Source organism: Diorhabda carinulata, chromosome X (assembly GCF_026250575.1).
Source record: "Diorhabda carinulata isolate Delta chromosome X, icDioCari1.1, whole genome shotgun sequence".
Taxonomy (NCBI): Eukaryota; Metazoa; Arthropoda; class Insecta; order Coleoptera; family Chrysomelidae; genus Diorhabda; species Diorhabda carinulata.
In genome coordinates this window covers 58,747,177-58,768,327 of record NC_079472.1, presented here as the reverse complement: position 1 = coordinate 58,768,327, position 21,151 = coordinate 58,747,177, and the positions used below count along the sequence as shown (strand labels likewise).

Sequence of the window (21,151 nt, the reverse complement as noted above, 5' to 3'; positions counted from 1 at the left end):
ATCCTCACGGAAAGAAAATCTTTTTCAGACAATTTTGGCTGTAAAAAATTCACGATTTTTGAATTTTTTACACTCAAAGTGCACCACGAGAAGGTTAAGTTAGGTTAGGTTGATATATACAAAAATAATTTTTTCCAACTTTAAGTATCGATATCTCACTTCGTTTTCGAGATATCGATACTTTTTCAATTGACATATTTAACATGATTCGAATTATTAATGAAAAAAATGCACTATTATTAGCATTTTATCCGTCCAACCGCTAGGACCGTCTGTTTGTAGCAGCGATATCTCCTTACAGAAAGTAGTGCACTCGGATCTTTTGCATTTAATATCTGTATAGCTGTAGGTATGCCGAAACAAGAGAAATTTTGGAAATTATTAGGAAAAAGTTAAATAAATTAACAAAAATGTCATCTCATTGGCCATATGACCTAAAATGACATGAATTGACATCAACAAACATCATCAACATCAAATGACAATAGACTTTAGTTGGCTTCAAAGGAATTATTGCTATTTTTTTTTCATGACAACATCGTTTTATAAATTAAGATTTTTGTTAATATTTACTGTTTGCTAACTGTAAACAAGGTGTTAGGTATAATATATGGCGCCGAGTACTTGTTTGTTGAATTCATGGAGTGTATACTGAAAAAATGACATTAATTTTAAGGAATTACAAAATGTTCCTGATGTTCAACCAATAACTTTACGGAAAGAAATTTTGCAAATTATGTTCATGTTTCAATAGAAATATCTATCTATCTATCTATCTATGAGATTTATGAAACTAATTTGGTGAAAAGAATATTTAAATTTTAATTCATCTCATCCCATATGATTGAAGAATTGTGATTACAACTCGTATAAGAACATTTATTAAAATTAGCAAAAACGTATATTTCGCATACCTCCAACGTATGTTTAGTTTTCCTGATCATAATCTGCAACAAGCAGTAGAAAATGTGAATTGCCTCTAGGTAGCTATTTGATAACTATTTTTAAAAAGTTCAATTAGATTCAAATCTTGTTATGATGATATGTGAACAGATACAAGCTGTACTTGTTGCCTATATTTAAGGGAAACCATCTTTAGTTTTCTGGTATTGATTGTTTATACATAATTTACATTGCAAGCTACATTTTAAAACATTTGGAAGTCTTCCATTCATTATTCATCTCAAATTTGAACCGTTGAAATTAAATGTAGTTTATGATTGATTTTTCCAATGTCAGTCATACTTTCCGTAGATTTATATTTATTGATATGATATTTATTTTAGTACTCCATAATTCGTTCAAAACTTTTAATTGGAGATATGAGGAAGCTGATTAACATACGAATTATATATAATTCATAGTTTTGTAACTCGCTAATCTTTTCCTAATCCGTATCTATGGACGAAACAGTGAAACCTCGTTAAATTTGTCTATGATCATCATAAAATGTCAACCGACAAGTGAAAGATCTAGGCGTCGAAAAGTAGGTAGTTTGCATTTTGATTTCACCTATATTTATTAAATATTGTGATAAAATTGATCCCTAGTGAAGCACATAATTCATATTTAATTAATAAAGAATGTAAGTAACTGAGTAATTATCTAATAACCTAGAAAATAAGCCTTTAACGTCTAAATCCGCTATCAAGTGCTGGTGTTAATGTCTGCTTTATTTTTGTTGATCATAAAAAAATGTTGCTCTGGATAAAAACCCAGTACTAGGAAATGTGCAGACTAGTATCGTTCTCATAACAGATGCGTATTGAATAAGTTCACACGCGTAAAGTGATCTAGTATTTATGACACCAACTATGGCTACAGATTATCAATATTATGTGACTCATTTTAATAACTAGTGAGTCATTTCTTTCGATTTTTTTGATAAATGTTAATTCAAGTGCTGGTTTCAATTCCATGTACAGTGACTTACTGTGATTATAGTTGTTGTGGCTTATTTTTATATTCCTGTGATTTAATGTATAATAGGTATTCAGAAGTTTCAATATGAAGACAAATTTGTTTATATCTTATTTTAATAGGATTTTTTTTTGAAATTGGATAAGTATTTTAGTATGAAATATATTTTTATTTTGTTCTAAACAAATGAGATGGGAGTAAAAATATAAACTATACATTAAGTTTATATATTTACCCTTTGTTACTAAAGGTATAAAGAATCTGTTATAATAATTTCAATTTATATGGTTGGTTTTTTCATGGAAGATAAAAGGTTTTTAGATATTTTATGAAATATACTAAATTTAGTTTTTTCCGAAAGGAAATTTTGGTAATTTGCAACAGATATTGAAAATTCCAAAAAAGAAAATTAAGCTTACTATAATCAAATCATAAATATTCAATTCAATATTATTATTTAAGTTGTTTGTGTACCATGAGAATATAAATATAAATAATAAATTGTACCTATATATAACTTGATTGAAAGTTTAATAAATCTTTTTGTTCATATATTAAAATAATATTTTTATCACTATATATAAATATAATTATTTTGTATTTTTACAAGCTTATTAAATTATTGATATAGGTATGCTGGCTAAATCAATTTTACTTCAATTTTTTTCACTTTTTTGTATTTTTAAATTACTTAATGTTAATGGACTTCAATAACATGGATCTGAAATTGATAAATGGCCATTCAATTTAAAAAGATATGTAAGTAAAAATATAAAAATGATATCCAGGTATTAATATAAAGGTGTATAGAGAGAATCAATAATATTTTTTTCCGATCCCTTCTGCAAACCTACCCATTAAACACAGGTCATGCTTTAGAAAAATAAAATTATGTAAGAATGCCCAACTTTTCATGCACTGTACATGTACAACATTGATTATTCTAGCTGCACTTGTCTATAATGCTCTTGTCAGTGGGTGACTTTAAAAAATCAAATAACCATGCTGACTGTTGTTTTCTAAACTGCATTACACCATCCTAACGAGATTTCCTCTTTGTAATTGCGAGCTGCCAGAAGATAAATTCTGAAGAAAAGTTGTGGGAGTGTGAAAAATTGAATATTAATTTTAGAATAATTTTGAAAATTTATTTAAAAGAAAAAACAAAATTCACACACCACAATTCTCAATCAATTAATGTGAATAATTTTTAAAGTTGTTATACTTTTATATATATTTATAATTGTACTTTGACCATAATTTTAGACCTTGAAATAAATACATGAGTATATTTGTCATACAACACAACTAATATACATAGTACATTTATATATATACATATATATATACGTATATATATATATACATATATATATATATATATATATATATATATATATATATATATATATATATATATATATATATATATATATAGCTAATTACCCAAACAATTTGTTATAGTTTCAACATGGATGCTGATGAGGGGGAATCTTCAAGTAGCGGACCAATTTCAACATTGAACAGCTTATTTTCATTTACCAGTCCTGCCGTGAAGAAACTTTTAGGATGGAAACAAGGTGACGAGGAAGAAACCTGGGCTGAAAAAGCAGTTGACACACTAGTTAAAAAGTTGAAAAAGAGCAAAGGGGCTATTGAGGAGCTAGAAAAAGCTCTATCATGCCCTGGAACACCTAGCAAATGTGTAACCATTCCAAGAAGTTTAGATGGCAGGTTACAGGTATCACACAGAAAGGGGTTGCCACATGTAATATACTGCAGAGTTTGGCGATGGCCAGATTTACAAAGCCATCATGAACTGAAACCATTGGAAAGTTGCCAGTTTCCATTTTCTGCTAAGCAAAAGGAGGTTTGCATAAATCCCTATCATTACAAAAGAGTAGAAAGTCCAGTATTACCACCAGTACTTGTGCCAAGACATAATGACTTTGTACCGGGCCATTCTCTTCTTCCGTTTCAACAACTTGCAGAGCCCAATATGCCACATAATGTTAGATACTCATCAAATGGATTTAATGCCTCTCCATTAAATCCAAGCTCTCCTCTGTCAAGTGTTGCTAGCCCAGGGAGTGTTACATCTAACAATCCACAATCACCATATGCAAATCTGGCAGAGACTCCTCCACCTGCTTATAGCCCTACTGATGACAACAATACAAATACAAATAATAATGTAAGCCCAGAATCACCATTAACAGCAGATGTTCAGCCTGTTACATACCAAGAACAACCATATTGGGCTTCTATAGCCTATTATGAGCTCAATTGTAGGGTAGGAGAAGTTTTTCGGTGCCATTCAACATCTGTTATAGTAGATGGATTTACAAATCCAAGCAACAACAGTGACCGTTTCTGCTTGGGACAATTAAGTAATGTTAATAGAAACTCTACTATAGAAAACACCAGACGGCACATTGGCCATGGTGTGCATCTGTATTATGTAAACGGTGAGGTCTATGCTGAGTGCCTCTCTGATTCCGCTATATTTGTGCAATCCCGTAATTGTAATCATCATCATGGTTTCCATCCATCTACTGTATGCAAAATACCAGCTGGTTGTTCCTTAAGAATATTTAATAATGCTGAATTTGCACAGCTACTTTCTCAGTGTGTAAATCATGGTTTTGAAGCTGTATATGAACTTACAAAAATGTGCACAATACGGATGAGTTTTGTAAAAGGGTGGGGAGCAGAATACCATCGACAAGATGTAACTAGCACTCCATGTTGGATAGAAGTACATTTAAGTGGGCCTCTTCAATGGCTGGATAAAGTTTTGACACAGATGGGTGCTCCACACAATGCAATCAGCTCTGTATCTTAAGGTCAGTAAACAAAAATTACTTATAATATAAAATACTTATTCTCTTTTACCTGTTCAGGTGTAGGATTAGTGTTCTGACGCCTTTTGCACCCGCCTTTTTTACAGTATTTAGTCTTTTAATGTCTTCTTCATTTTTTCCTCCATTTTTCTATTATTTAGCCCATTATTTCTCTTTCCTTTAATTTTATTACCCATTTTTTGTCCCCCTTTTTGCATTAGAATTTTATAACTAGATTTTTTTATCTTCACCTCTATTAGATTATCCCTTATTACATTTCTATTTATCCAAACATAACATGCTGTTTTTAATTAGATAAAAGCTAGTCTGATTTTTTCTCATTCTTTTGTTACTGTCATTTCTCACCATTGCCTCTTGTCTCAATTCTTTTATACAAAATTTTCAATTCATTCTCTTAAACTTCCACATATAATTTGAAGCATACAAGTGATCAATACATTGCCTTGTAAGTTTTGCTTATAGTTATAGTATGTGTACATATGAAATACTGATATATTTATATATCTGGATGCTTATTTTATTGTTGCTTTTTTTGATCATTTTTTTTAATTTCAGATTGTGATTATTTGAAAAATCTATTTGTCCAAAAAATGCAAAGGAAGATAAAAACTGAAAAAACTTCTTGTGGATTAGTAAAATATATCTGCAAATTGCTCAAATTAGAATGAGAAAAAAAAATATAAATTAATTGAAATCTTATAAATATTCCCTATATATTTGAAAGAAATTATATAAAAAAGTCTGATTTGGATTAAGACAAAAGAAATGAATTTTCTAAAATCAAAATAAGCACATTAAATAACAAATTTAGAAGAAAATTGTTCTCTTTGTAAGGTATTGTTTTGTGAATATTAATTGAATGTACTTTATTTATTGATTTTAATGAGTCAGTAAATCTACTCTACTCTCCCTTTTTATAAATTTAAAACTTCTTAAACAGTTGGAAATTCTCTCTTCCTGTATACATAAATGCCAATTTAAACTGTATCAATTTCTTTACTTTTAGTCTACAACAGATATATCAAGCTTTCGTTCCTCGTAAACCACATTCAAAATTTTACTGGTTTTTGTCTACTGCTACATTGGTACCATATTCCCAAATCCGAAGAATATGAAAATCAGATCTAATTACATCAATTCACAGCCGATTATCAGTATTTGGCTACAGTTTTGTAAGAAATAATCACGAATTTCCATTTTTTGACAAAGTTGTACCACGGAAATCCTAGTACTTAAAGAGACAGAAGGGTTCTTGTTTTGTTACTCCATATTTCATAAATATACTTTCATCTAGTTTCGTGATTCATAATAATTGTTTTGATAAGATCTGAAAGTAATAATTACGTTTTTGTTTCATGTATCCCTGCTCAATTGATTTAACTTCATTAGGAGAAAATATATTTCAACAGGGAGTCGAGAGAACTCTTTATTTAAAAATAATTATTTCGTGTGCTTATATAAATTTTATAATAGAATCTGACTAGATATGTATAATAAACTATTTACATACTTTATAATCTATTTAATTGACATTTACTAAGCTTTCTATTCTTGATGAACTGCGTCACAAAATCGAAGCATTATTAGAACAATTACATTTCAATTTTTTCAAATGGACGCCTTTGGGCCGCAAGGATTGTTTAAAATAGCTTGATAAAACAAATAATACCAAATTTTCAATTATGAATCTTGAAAAATATGTGATGTTTCAATATTTAAATCAATAACCCACAAGTGTTGAATGAGAATTGAGGTCAGGACTTTTTAAATGTGTACAAAGAAAATTGACGATAAACATCATAAAATTATATTTTATGGAATTTTGTATAATTCTGTATAAATTACGAAAAATTCGGTTGTTTATATACTCAACTAAACCTTTCGCAATTTTATAAAATATGTATTAATTTTATGGCGCAGTGTATATCAAAAAACTTATTAATATTGTATATGGAACATGCTATTTGATAATTGTAGGAAAATGAACTGTAATGGTGAAATTTTTTAAATTCCAATATACTAATGTACGGGAAGTTTTTGAGTAATTTAGTTGATTCTATGTTACTAGTGATCTCTATAATTTTAGTAGGTACGTACTAGATACATACCCTTTAAAACTTTAAAACAAATGGTGAAGTTTCATTTTTTTTTCGGCATATAAAACGTTTGTTATGAAAAAAAAAATACATAAATTATTTAAATTCAGATTATATGTTGCTACTTGCTGTCAATACGCAGCAATATGATTTGATAACAAACTATCCACATATTGCCTTCGTGCTTACACATTTTATACAATAAAATAAATCTTGATTATGTTTTGAAAAGTACCCTTATCATAAGACATCTCTTTTTTTATATAAAATGTGAGAAATATAATATTAATAGTTTGATGTGTTAATTCAACTCCTTTACATATTTGAGGAAAGTTAATTTTATGTTTGGCAATTCTTGAAATTTTTGAAATGCAAGAATTAACATTTGCAGCTGGAACATATTCTTTTTAGGTAGAATAATAACTTACCTATCTTTTATAGTCGTCGTTGATGATAAGACTTGTATAATTGCGAATAGAAATATGAAGGAAAGTATAAAGGCAGTTTGAAATGATGCAAGAAGTTGCATGCGATTTCTTCCAAAGTCAAATATTACAACTCAGCTTGACATTATGCAAGTCTCTCACTCTTTGTAACAAAAATTCCATGAGTCACTTCAAATTTCATATAAAATGTTTGAACCGGTTTAAAACTTAGTCAGAAAATAACTGGCAATAATCACATCTTCTGCTGTCTTCCTTTTGGAGTCCGATTGTCAGGTTGGTTGTTAACCAAAATGGCACCAAACCGATAATGTTAAAAGTACGAGATCTTGCTTGAAACAATCAGCTGAACTTCATCTGTGCATGCTTTTGATCAAGAAATATTGCGTTACACGTTATATTGCATCATGTCAATCGACTTTGAATGTCGAAGCAAGTTTAAATTATTTATTTTCTAAGTGAAATTTTAATATTTCATATATTTTGTAGGCCAATACAACAAATAAATTAAAAAACGCTGAACGAAAGTATTTGTTGTCAATAAAACGGAAAAAATTTTTCAACCCCTTAGCTGCCAAGTTTTTCCAAATGCCATGCTATGTTAGAGTCCTGAACATACTGTTTAATTACCACTTCAGAGAAAGATAAACTAAAACCTATTAAGTTTTAACCTACTTATTTATACTAAATTTTTCCACCATTTAACTTTTTCCCGAACAATTCCAATGGGGAAAAACCCCTTCGGTTGGAAATTTCACATTTATTCCTTAAGTAATAATCTATCGTTTGCTTCGAAAGAAAAGCTAGTCGGCCTTGAAATACTTGGATACATGTTTTTCATTTCTATAGATTTTTCAATAATCTATCTTACGTTACCTCGACTATTTTCAGATATAGTCTTTGAGCTAGTATCTGAAAGGGGAAATATTCGGTACTTCAATATTTCCGAAATATTACATATTTTCGTAGGTATCAACATAAATATCAACAGTAAAGGGTTGAAGAAATTAAAATTACTTTCATCAGCAAACAAATATGTTTAACATTAAATCAAATAAAAAGTTTCAGCTCTTTTGCAGTACTAGTTGAACAGTAATAATTTTGTTGTGAAATTCCGCACAACTCTGTGTAAACAAGTAAATTTTCTCATAAATTTTAGTGACAAGGGAGAAATTGCGTTGTTTGATTACTAGTTTAACCAGTCTCAAATCAATTATTATATTTTTGGGAACAAACTTATGACTATTTTTTGCGTCTTCTGTTTTTATTATTATGATATAGATTTGTTATGTCTCTAGCCTAAAATAATTGATCAATTGTGAGATAAATATAGGCAAATAAAGTTTAATTCCGATGATCATACTGTTCAATTGAAACCTTAGTAAAGTTACTCGGTACTATTATGCAGCATTGTAATGTAGTGTTCAGAAATTAATGAAGTGAGCGTCAATTGTCGCACTATAGCGGTGGAGCTAAAGAAGACGGTATGAAAAAATCTGCTTCGATTATTTTCATACTAAGCAAAAATGTATAAAATTATTATATCACATTAAAAGAATAATCGAGACTGTGTTGACGAGGGGGGTCATATGTCAGTCACGTGCATGAACTCTATTGAAAAATTGACAAATTTATTTTATACATCTAATTTTAAATTCACACACAACTGTTATCGATGCAATCGATGATAAAATTCCATACTTGTAATTTATCTGTATATGTTTCAAACGATTTTTAACTTTAATGTGTTATAAAAATTATAAATAAATAGCTGCAGAATTATTATAAGTTTCTGTTGGTAGAACTTGCGTCACCGTAGAATGGTTATAAAAACCATAGATAAATATATGCAAGATTCTCATTGAGGATTGTAATTCCAGTTAATGATGGTGGAATTTGGCCATTATCGAAGTATTTGTAAAAATATTATTTTCTTCTTTCAATCGGTAGTCTATAAATTACAATGATGAGTACGAAAAGATTTGCTATACAGAATGTACATAGTACATGCTGGTACCATTCTAACGTGGAGGGGCTATTGCGACATAGATTGTACGTCGCTACCTCTCGGACTATATTTTAGACCTAGTTGTAATAATGTAAGATCCGTGTGTAATGAAATTTTTAGTTGCGAATTGGATCGTAATTTTTTAGCCGGGATCAGTGAAAATGCAAGGGATGCATTCACAAGGAAATTTTTACTGTAATATAAACCAAATGATCCTTATCGACATACAAATCCCTTAATGTGTTCATTTTGTATCAACGGAATGAAAACTAAAAAAAAATTTTTACTGCTTTATATTTTTTAAAGTCTCAACGTCAGAATGCCTATAAATATAAATACATTTTTTATTGCTGTTCATACGCTGTATAATTTTTTGTACATGTTGAAGTTGAATTTTAACTTTATACAGATTTTTTATATACATATTTTTTTTAGATTTTGGGAAATTGATTAAAAATGTTTTTAAATGTGAAAAATTGTATAATTTATAGTTTATTGTTTTTATATTTATTAAGTTCCTACTGTTACATTATAAATTGCAATTCTTTCATTTTATTTAGAAATAAAAATTCATTGGTTCTCACACATTGTCTATTTTATGGAGTTTAAATTAAACGTGAAAAATGACTGAATGGTATTTTTCTATCTTCAACTATAAAATTACCTATAAAGAAGCCCATTATATGGATAAGGATATAGCCCCTCTAAATATATTTTGCTAAACTGATACATTAATGAAAATAAAAGAAAGAATTAATTGAGACTAAAAACAAAACCCGATTAGTTACTTATTCAATGGCCACCATATAACTTCTGACCTAAAGCAGAACTGTTATATTGAAATAAAAACAGGATTAGTTGTTTTCATGAAAATATTCGGATAATTGCTGCAGATAGAATAATTTGTGTAAAACTGTAATTTTTTTTGATAAGTCTCGCTATTAAAATTGAGTTACATATAAAATCATTTTAACATTTTCATTTTTTAAATATATTTTGAATTTGGTTTAATCCCGAGTTTTAACATTCTTCCAAAGTGATTGTTACTATATACATGTGGCAATGTGGCTTTAAGAACGTAAATATGTGCTTTAAATTTTAGCAACGCAAAATTCGATTTTCAAACAGTGTAGCGGGGAACAAATTACAGTAAGAGTAGAAAATAAGGGAAATAAACAAGAAGTGAAAGGTAATTGGTGAGATTAAAAGTTATCAGAAAAAACGACAATAAAAACAATAATTACTGACAAGAGCCTGTCTACTGTTGTAAAAGGCGAACCCTGAATGTCGTTGGCTGGCACAGAAAATGATATAACTTTCAGATACTAAACGAACCTATAAAATAATAGGAGATAAAACTTCCAAAGAGTTGATATTAGTTATTTTTTCTTGCGACGTGATCGCAAAATATGTCTCAAACAAAGGAAGATAATCGGCTGTTCATATATGAATATACAATACAAATAAAATATAGTTGACAACTATGTTGAGAAAATAAGATATAATTATTTGAGATTTAAGACAACCTATCAAGTAAAAGGATGCTTTAATGTAATAAACCGAAAATACAAATATATGAAAATTTCACTTTGTTAATTCACAAAATAAAAAAAGGTGAATATAATAACCATAATGGAATCATTAATATTATTTAAACTAGCGTATAGCGATAAGTCCAGATTCGAGTAATTTTTGTATCTTAGCGGCTATATCAGGATTTTTTAGATGATCTTGTAATGCTTTAGGATCGTTTTGCATTTGTTCCAATATTAATCTCATCGCTGGATCTCTCAGAATAGACTGAACCTCAGGATCAGCCATTGCCCGTTGTCGGATCTTTTCTGGATCTCCATCTAAATTGGCGTTTTCAATGGTACATGATCTATAACCCTAAAAATGTATGAACATTATGAATTAAAAATTTTATCATGAATTCTAAGATTTTTAAGTAATAAAAATTTAATGACTGTATTAAAAAAAGATTACAAATTAATACGGCCAAAAAAAGATTAAAATAATCAAAACCTAATTATTTATACATTTAAATTAACATTAGACCTCAGACCAAGCATAAAATTAAGTATATAATTGAAGATATGAATTGATTAGGGCCTCTTTCAATCAATCAGGTAAATAAATATAACGAAATTACCAGAATTGTTGGTAGAAGACTCAAATTTTAAGGACCGATTTTATTACTTTTGGACAACTTATATAGATATATCGCTTGAATACGTTTGTATATTGAAACAAAAACACTACAAATATAGCAGAATATCCATTGTTTTTAATCAATAAATTTCTAAATTACTGATATATTATTATTATACTGTAGCAAAATTATATAATTAGTACAATTGTTTGGGTTTCTTTGCCCTTTAACTTAACCCTTGTCTACATTATTGAATATACTGTAATGTTCTCAGGAATTTTCTAATAAAAATCTGATTTTTTATAAAATCAAGTTTCTTTAATTTCTTATTTCTCAGACCTTTTGATATATTAATGTATCTAAATGTTCTTGATTTTAGGTCTCTTCTGTTTTAAAATTAGTTTTTTTAATAATTTTATCTTTCTTCCAAAAATTATTATTCAAAAAAAAATAATTTTAATTAATTTTTGGAAGAAAGATAAAATTATTAAAAAAACTAATTTTAAAACAGAAGAGACCTAAAATCAAGAACATTTAGATGCATTAAAACCAAGTAATGTTATATTATTTATTGTGTATATCATAAATTGCTACATTATTGCAGTCAATAGCTTATTATTTTTCAGAAGACACTGATTATGTAGAATATGCAGTTTTTTATATATAAATATAATGACGCAAGATATAGAATAGAATCTGAGGAAGACAAAGCTTTAACGTTTATATTGTGTTTTTCACTTTTGATTAAATAGAAATAGAAAGTGAAAAACCTTGAGGTTCATTGATTGAATGTGACAATATCTACCAAAATATTTTTCTATATAAATGGTGAATTTATTAAAAAGCTATTTACAATAATAATGTGTTGCTTAAAGATTAGTTTGCTGACTTAAAAAAATTAGTATTTTAAATGTGTTTTACCTGTAGGGCTTCTGTATTGTTGGGATCTAGTTCCAGAGCTTTTTGAAATGCGGAAATGGCTTTGCTTTGTTGTTGCATACCTTGCAGAATGTGACCCTTTCTTATCCATCCTTTAATAAATTTCGGATCTAGTTCAACACATTTATCACAATCTTTTAATCCTAGGTCAAAAGCTGCTAATTTGGTATAGCAAGCAGCACGGTTACTGTATAATTTGGCATCATCTGGATTACGTTTTATAGCTTCTGTATAGTGTTTTACAGCAGTTGCATAATCGCCTTTTTTGAAAAATTCATTACCTATATAATATAAAATGAATTATATGACTGTTCTTTAATATTTAAAATACTAAAAAAATGATACAATTGTACGGAAGTAAAATAAGAGGAATCCCAAGTATGCAAATTCTTGGCAGATATTATTTTATTTAAAATAGTTTTATAAATCGTCTGGGTATGTTTTCGCGATACATTTTTCCTTTTGATTTGTAAACATTTCAGTTATTTGTTTAATAACCACATACTACAAACCTCTTGGTGATATCATTTTGAAGCATAATTTCATAAAAATTACTTATATTGATAATGTCCTCAGGAAATTGTTACTGTGTTGTTTCTATTTTAAATTTAAGATTTTAATTGACTTGGTTAAAGATATTACACTGATATTGATATTGACAAAAAAGAGGAAATATAATCCAATATTCATCGAGGCATTAGTCAAAAAAGTAGTTGTTTTCTACTTTGAAGAATGGCAGAATATATTTTTGAAAATTAAACATCAAAATAATTTTCAGTCATGATTAGTAGAAATCATATATTTTGGTATCATATCATATTTTGATCATATATATAAATAAATATATATTAGTCTTATGGGTAATAAAGAAGTCACAAATATAATACGATAATTTATCTTTATAGTGACTTTTAAAACAAGATACTCACCAATTTCTTTTTCTTTTTCCGCCAATTCTGGATTAATGTATGATTTTCTTTCCTCGTCTTTTATAAACTTCTCAACTTCAGATAATAAAGTTTTGATCTCAGGTGTTCTATGTTCCGACATAGATTTTTCATAGTAAGTCTTTGCTTCCTTGTATTGTTTCAATCGTTTATAGGCATTACCAATTCTCATGAAAGATTTAGCAATTAGTTTGAAATCAGCTCTGTTTTCTCTACCAACTTCTATACCTTTTTCACATTCTTTAATACATTTCTCATACTCCTTTTGCTCAAAATAAACAGCAGCTAAATTATTGTAGAAAGTTATATCTGTTGGATCATGTTCTATGGCTTTTGAGTAATGATTAATAGCATTTTCAAAGTCCTTTTTTTTATAGAATGAATTGCCTTGTTCTTTTTCAGCCAATGCTAACCTATTACACAAAAAAATACAATGAAATTTGATATCCTCAGTACTAAGACTATCTCTTATAATATCTACAATTCTTCTTATCTGTCAGTTCACAATGAACTATAAATTACTAAACTGATGTTTTGAGTAGTTTTTGCTAAAAGGTACCGTGATTAATAAGGGAGGTTCAAGTATATCATTTATCGAAGTTTTCTATAAATTTAATGAAATATGACTATTAGAAATAGAGAAAGTCAAATGACTTCGAAGCTTACATAGAAAACACTCCTTTTATATATACCTACAAAATATATTCTAATGGTAGAATACCCATAATGTCTTTTATAAAAATGAACAGATAGATGCCATTTGAGTTATTTATATGTATATAGTAATAAAACTTATCAACCAGATATTTCATGCACATTTTTATTTTTTACACCTGAATGAATGTCTTAAATGAGTTAATGCGGAAAATTAATAGATTTGTAAATTTCAATTAAAACCAAATGATAGCAGCTGATTGTGTTATTTGTAACTTTGTAAACAAAATTATTTGTTTTTACTTATAATTAGAGAAAAGTCAATTGTGAACCTACATAAACTATTTAGTATGTTTATAATACCTATACAATAAAATACTACTAAGTAATGTCTGGCATTAAACTACATTTAATATAACATATTAGACACAACAAGATAAGCTAATGTAACTGTTTTATAGATAAAACATGTAGGCATATTCTTAACTAACCATGCAAACCAGGGAAAATAGCAAATATATGAAATTATTATATAAAAAGAAGTAATATATTATGCTGCTACATACTTTTTATTCTCTGGTAAATCTGGTTCGGGCACCTTAGGTTCTGTTTTCGGTTCAGGTTTTTTAGGAGGAGTATATACAGTTTCAGTATCCATAGGTTCATCAGCTCTAGCATCAACTCCAATAAGAACACTAAGGGTGGTCAACACTCTAGGATCTTGAAGTTTCATACCTAAAGATTGTGGATTGGATTGAAGTTGTGCTAATAAAGCTAAATATTCAGGATCTTCAAGGTAAGCTCTTGTCCTAGGATCGGCACGAAGCTTTGCTATTACATCTGGTCCAGAAAAGGGATTTGGGAAAGAGTGACTCTTTTGTGCCTTCTGGAACTTTACCTAAAAAGATTTATAACAACAATCCCAAAAATGTCACATCAATAAATGGGTAGCAAGAATAACTAGATATAACATTGCAAATATAATAAAGATGATATATACCCAATAAATTTAGAAGTGATACATGCAGAAGGAATAATTCATGGACATAATTTTTTTAGAATGATTGTCTCAAATTGCAACAAATTTATAAGTCTGTAATCAGAAGCAATCATGTTTGACAACCCTATAGCCAAATACACTCCTGTAAATATCTATGCTCTGTTTATGGTATCTTGTTTCAAGCAACTTTACTTTCGTTGATTAACTTCTCTAGAGTCTATGGAAGGTGGTGTTTCATCTGATCAAACAATGACAACAGTAATCTGCAGTCACAGGAAGTAATCAGGGATAGAATAGAGACCAAAAGGGTCTTTTTATCATTGATAACAATTTTGTTTTTACATATTTCATGGTTTGTTAATGCAGTTTTATTTTTTATTGCATTGAGGATTTTTCAAACAATTTTCCAACTATTATGTATGTTATTTATCATTCATTTATTCGGGATAAGTTTATATATATATATATATATATATATATATATATATATATATATATATATATATATAAATATTCTTACCTCAGTTAAGCCTTCTTGTAGTTGAATGTTATTGGGGTCTAATTGTAACCCTTTTTCATAAGTAGCAATGGCGTCGTCGTATCGCCCTAAATAAGATAATGCAGCCCCTTTTCTGGAATAAGCTTTTGACCAATCCGGTTTGATTTCTACAGCCTTTTCTGCATCTTTTAAGGCCAAGTCGTATTGACTTGCTTTTGCATAAGCGGCAGATCTGTTTGAATATAATACAGCATTTTGAGGATCTAGATTAATAGCTTCAGTATAATATTTAAGTGCTTCTTCTATCTTGTTAGCTGAAAGGGCTGCATTTCCCTTGTCTTTAAGAACTGTGACCTAAGATAACAATGTGCTTTAATATTTCTCATGTTTAATAAAAAAAATTTGCCATAGTAAATAGAACACAATATGCCTCAAGTACAAAAAATTAAATTACCTGCTCCATTGTAACTCCAAGTGAACTAATTAATTATTGAACAGCATTCACAAGCACTGACTCGCTGAATTTTCTGATCTTTTCCAGAATATTCCTCTTGAATATGACATATGACATTTGACAGAATGATAAAAGCATTGTTCGCGGATAAATACATTTTTACGTTAAGAAGACGATGACGACAATTTTAGCGATTTTAATAGTCACAATTAACAAATAAGAAAATAAACTAATTATGATTACGATCCACATTAAATAAACAGAGATTCATGTATCTTCTGCGCATTGTCTTCCAATAAAATTCAACTGTAGTTTTTTTCGACATCAAAAGCTCATATGACAATCTGTTTTTATAATTCATATATTTATCATTGATCGCCTTAAATATAACACACGACATTTGCGACCATATTGTATCTCTTTTTTTGGGATAGAAATATTTTCAAAAAAATTGCACAAAAATAAGCGGAGTACTATCTTTTATTATTCATTAAATCGCGCGACTCCAGAACTTTCTGTTGTCAGGATTTCTTCCTAAGATTACATACTCGATTTTATACACGTTTGCAAGATGGACGTTGTTCATTCAATAATCTTGATTGTTTCTCGATGCATGATAGCAACTTAGTTTCGGAATCCAGACAAACATTCAAAAGTAAAACACCAAAAAGTAAGCTTTTAGATGTAAACCGGCAACATAGATGGCGTTGAAAATCGTCCTGAACTCCTATTCCAGTGCAAAGGCCCTGATTTCTTCCTTGACTAACTGATATGAGAAGACTTAATGAAACAAAGAAGAATGTGAATGAATGGAAAAAAAGAGATGAAAATCCAGTGAGTTAATATCTCCAGATTGTAGTGGTGCAGTATGGCTTTTATTTTCTGATTGTATTATCTTCCCAAAATATCCAAAAATACTTACTCTGAAGGGAAATATGATTAGGTAAAATACGAAATAATTATTGTTATATATAGAGAAAATATAGAAATTTATTTATTTAATGTGTGAAAAAAATTTTGATTATTTTCCATATAATTGATGCTTATATAGTTTCGAGGCTTTTCAGTGAGAACGAAATGTCGCTACCTTAACCGGTCATGTAAATAGGTATCACAAATATCGATATAAAATATATGATGTAAAGACTACAAGGTGTGCTCTTTCCGAAGGCTCTTTTCGACTCGTTCTGAGCATCTCTCAAGAGCAAATGAGAATTCGCTCCCAAATTGGAGCGTCGTTTTGGGAGCGGATTCTCATTGGATGCTCCCCAGCTGATGCGCAATAGCACACCTTGTTGTCTTATCATGGTAAAATATACGCATGTTCAAAAAAACATATCTACCAAACTAATGATTGGATTGAGTTGAAATCCTAGAGAAGTCTTACTTAAGGTAAAGGTCAACTTGAAAAAAATCAACAATTTACTGGCTCAACCACTATCGGAAATACGTATGCACAAATATCGATATGAAACATACGAATATTCAAAAAATCATATCTACCAAACTAATGATTCGATTGAGTTGAAATCCTAGAGAAGTCTTAATTCAGGAAAAACTTTCCTTTGGTGACGTTTTTTTAACTTTCAGTTGATTTATGTGATTTATCCATTTTCCCCTTTCTTCCTGGGAAAAATCTTTTTGATTTTGTTCCGCTTTCGTACTGTATTAATATATTTGACAAAATCATAAACAATAACTTGAAAAAAGTTCTAACTATACTAATATTTTAAACGTAACGAGATGAAATATACTAAATGTATCATAATACAATATCTTCAAAATTCTTAGCATGTCACAGATTGTCTTTACTAACTACGCAGGTGGTAGATTAAACTTCAGTTTAACGTGGAACGGAGGATTCGAACCTCACTTTTTCAAATTATTTTGGTAAAATAATTTAGGATTTACATTTTATGAACTCGACGATGATTATAAAGAAATTATCAACATTGTCTTCCCATATCCAATTTTGCTATTGCAAATTGTTTTTGTTCATTGATGTTTATACAACTTTCTCAAATAATTCAATTTTAAAACAAATATTGGAAAAACTGTAAGCAGCTAACATTGGTCCAATATAGACATAAAATATTACCATCATTACAAATTCGCTTATTGATTGTCGAGGTTGGAGCCTGGTATAGTCACGTAGTCGAATTAGCTAAGACAGCTTTACAAAAACTTGGAGCTCTCTTTAAGACCAAAAGGCTACAACTTCTAATTCTATATAAGACCCATGTCTGTATTATTTTCTTACAAGCTAATTACATATTGGTGTTAACCATTTGATTGTTATAAATTTTACAAATTAAAGTGGTTTTTTATAAAAAAATATGTATTTTTATGTTGTTTCTGCAAATTAATGAAATTTAAGGGAGTATAATAATTATGTAGATAAAAACCACTTTATTATTCTAGGGTAGAAACTGTTTTTTTGATTCCCTGAAAAATGAGTAAAACTGAGTCCGTGTCCGCGACGATTTTTTTTTATTCAAGAAAAACTTTATTGTATTTGTAATTCCTTACAAATATTTACAAGATATCCTATGAAGTATTTTGAAGAAAACTACTGTACACAGTTCAAATTTATTTATATGGTGCATAAGGCTTCTTCTCAGTGAAAAAGTTCTTTAAAACAAAAACTTGCCCAAAAGCAATTGTTAAAACTGCCAATGTTTCCATAATTGACCACCACAAAACTCTTTCATTCAATTCTTCTGCCCGTTTTCTTCCTTGTGCTTCTCTAAGCCTATGGTGTGTTTGGTAGTCTAACATTGTATTCAAAGCTTTATGTATTTCTTGAGTAGAAGATTCCATCTTAAAAAATAATAAAAACATAACATTTATCATGAAGTATATACAAAAAAAGTTGTTGGATCTAACACCTTATGTGAAATATTTAGATAATTTATATACAACTTTTATTATCATATGAGGAATTTAATTTCATTTGCTCCTTTGTCAAATATAAATACTTGTCATTTAGATACACCGATTCTCATGAAAATTTGTTGTTAATAATAAGAAGTTTGTCTAAAATCTGTAAACAAATGGAACTAATAATTTTTTTAATTGTTTACCTGTATCATATCATATAGATAATGAATTTTAAAATTAAATAGCTTAACTGAGTAAATATCTAATAATGAATTGAAAACACTTAATAAATACATGTAAAAAATTCGTAGAATTGAAACGAAAAATATGTACAGGAAGAAAGTAATTCGTATGACATATCACATTTTTCATACTACAGCAGTTACTGAATAACTTCTTGCAGTTAATGCTGTACATACATTTTTAATATAGTGTAAGAATTTTATTCATTTATTGCTATATTGAGACATTCCTATGATAAAGGAATGACCTTTCCAATAATTTAATGCTTCCAGAGCTACTTTAATGCTCAGCAGGGTCTCTTGCTCTTCTTCAACTCCTTGTTTTAATCCTCAGACTATCCCTTTGAATTCAAAATTTCTTTGTGTGAGTGAAGCCATTGTGAGCAGGCGTATACTTTGATGTTGTTTTGAAAATTTTGTGTTATTTCCTGTGATGTTAAACTATTGAATCCACTCAGTTGATGGAAGATCTATTTCAAGTCATTCAACTAACATATAATTTTACATTATGATGATAAGAGCTTGTTTCATCATCATTATGCCATTCAATCTGTTAGATTAGAAGAGCCTTTGTAAGCCTAATCTAGTAGGGTAGATTACTCCCTTCGTCTTTCTGTTATAATTTTTTGTTGGCCCTGGCTTCATTTTTCATTTCTTTTTATTCCTTCCCGTTTCTACATTTTGCTTTTCAGTCTACTACTTCTAAGATTCTGTTATCTTATTCAATTTTTTCTCCAAGTATCCCTTGATAGGCTTCTACCTCTTGGCCATAGAGATATACATTGTGTTGTCTTTCTCACCATTTCTGTAGGTTCCCTTCTCATGCTGTGTCCAGCCCCATTTAGTCCTTGCACTTTTATAAACCTTATTATATTTTCTTCTCCCACTTCTTCTATTTCTTTATTTTTTTGCTCTTCTTTCTCCATCTCCTGTAATATTAGGATTTTCTATGATATTTCCCGTGATGTTAAACTATTGAATCCATTCAGTTGATGGAAGGTCCGTTTCTAGTTCTGCTTTGACCTCATCATTCGTAGAATTGGTACAATGTCCACTTTGTCAAAGATTGTGCTGTAAAGTAGTGGGTGCTACTTATTTCAAGGGTTAAGATGAAAAATTCACTGCTTGCAGCAAAAAGTACAGGAAGAAAGGTGCTATAAATTGCGAATACTTCACCTAACGTATAACTTTGCATAGCTAATAATAAAATATATTGAATACAATAATTGTTACCTGAGTTAATACAGTTGCATGATCACCAATTCCAGGCAAAGGCTGTTCATCTCCTACTTGGAAGTCCATATATACAAGTTTATGTGAGAAAGTGGAAAATTCATTACTGAAACATACTTTATATATACCATGCACTTGAGCAATGAATGTATGTGTATCAAATTGCATTCGAACTTGCTTGTATAACACATTTCCTTTAGGATCTTCTAAAACTACATCAACATCATATTGACCACCAGTAACAACCTATAATAGCAAAATTAACAGTTTAAAATTTATATACTGCCACAGTGCTTAATAAATTTATTTTAAAAATCATTTTACACAGATATGAAGTTAATATAAATTATGAAGATGTAGATGAAATAAACTGCGTTCATCCAAAATTAAATTAATTTAATTACCTGGTATTCTAATGTACAACTTGTATTTGCTTTTATTTCTTCATGAAAACATTCTTTGGCACTATCGGGTAATTCGAAAGTTAATTCCGTTGCTATACAAATTTGGCAGAATTCTACTAATAAAATAATTATCCAAAACCTCATTTTTTTGAATTTTGTGTATATTCCTATTTGTATGATTCAAATTCTCTTGAATATCATAATATTAAACCCATGAACTGCAATAACATGAAAAAAGTTTATGTGGAAAAGATTATAAGATGACGTTTTTGACATAACCTAACTAATGATGTGGACACTTCTGTCACCAAAAATCCATAGATAAATATAATAGATAAGAAGGGAGAATCAAAGAAGAACCGTCGTCCTTAAGATCTGGAGGCTATACGAGAGTCAATTGCTGGTTTGACATTGGT

At 29.1% G+C, this 21,151-nt stretch overlaps 3 protein-coding genes across 5 annotated transcripts; 1 reads left to right on the top strand and 2 right to left on the bottom strand.

The window, feature by feature from the left end:
- Positions 1–1,451: 1,451 nt before the first annotated feature.
- LOC130902446 (protein mothers against dpp) lies at positions 1,452–9,958 on the top strand. Of its 3 annotated transcripts, none has more exons than XM_057814596.1 (3): positions 1,452–1,486; positions 3,385–4,766; positions 5,340–9,958. In XM_057814596.1, the coding sequence occupies exon 2, from the start codon at positions 3,392–3,394 to the stop codon at positions 4,763–4,765; it is 1,374 nt and encodes a 457-aa protein (XP_057670579.1). In that variant the 5' UTR covers positions 1,452–1,486; positions 3,385–3,391; the 3' UTR covers position 4,766; positions 5,340–9,958. The 3 variants fall into 3 exon arrangements, with proteins under 3 accessions (XP_057670579.1, XP_057670578.1, XP_057670577.1); XM_057814595.1 differs by having other exon boundaries at positions 1,456–1,585; XM_057814594.1 differs by lacking the exon at positions 1,452–1,486 and adding an exon at positions 1,711–1,858.
- A 902-nt stretch (positions 9,959–10,860) lies between these two features.
- LOC130902445 (stress-induced-phosphoprotein 1) lies at positions 10,861–16,112 on the bottom strand. Its single transcript, XM_057814593.1, has 6 exons — positions 15,977–16,112; positions 15,544–15,876; positions 14,590–14,921; positions 13,352–13,782; positions 12,405–12,703; positions 10,861–11,221 (listed from the first exon to the last, which is right to left on the bottom strand). The coding sequence occupies exons 1-6, from the start codon at positions 15,983–15,985 to the stop codon at positions 10,988–10,990; spliced, it is 1,638 nt and encodes a 545-aa protein (XP_057670576.1). The 5' UTR covers positions 15,986–16,112; the 3' UTR covers positions 10,861–10,987.
- Positions 16,113–16,946: 834 nt separating this feature from the next.
- Positions 16,947–21,027, bottom strand: LOC130901558 (transmembrane emp24 domain-containing protein 3). Its single transcript, XM_057813029.1, has 3 exons — positions 20,736–21,027; positions 20,332–20,577; positions 16,947–18,796 (listed from the first exon to the last, which is right to left on the bottom strand). The coding sequence occupies exons 1-3, from the start codon at positions 20,877–20,879 to the stop codon at positions 18,566–18,568; spliced, it is 621 nt and encodes a 206-aa protein (XP_057669012.1). The 5' UTR covers positions 20,880–21,027; the 3' UTR covers positions 16,947–18,565.
- Positions 21,028–21,151: the final 124 nt, after the last annotated feature.

Coding starts and splice junctions, on each gene's coding strand:
- LOC130902445 (XM_057814593.1), bottom strand. Junction 13,783..14,589: donor GATTTACCAGAGAATAAAAA/GTATGTAGCAGC, acceptor TTTGTGTAATAG/GTTAGCATTGGCTGAAAAAG. Junction 11,222..12,404: donor ACAATACAGAAGCCCTACAG/GTAAAACACATT, acceptor ATACATTTTTAG/GGTTATAGATCATGTACCAT.
- LOC130902446 (XM_057814594.1), top strand. CDS start 1,803: ATGACACCAACTATGGCTACAGATTATCAATATTATGTGACTCATTTT. Junction 1,859..3,384: donor GTGACTCATTTTAATAACTA/GTGAGTCATTTC, acceptor AATTTGTTATAG/TTTCAACATGGATGCTGATG.
- LOC130901558 (XM_057813029.1), bottom strand. CDS start 20,879: ATGAGGTTTTGGATAATTATTTTATTAGTAGAATTCTGCCAAATTTGT. Junction 20,578..20,735: donor GTTGTACATTAGAATACCAG/GTAATTAAATTA, acceptor TTGCTATTATAG/GTTGTTACTGGTGGTCAATA. Junction 18,797..20,331: donor ATGCAACTGTATTAACTCAG/GTAACAATTATT, acceptor TTATTTTTTAAG/ATGGAATCTTCTACTCAAGA.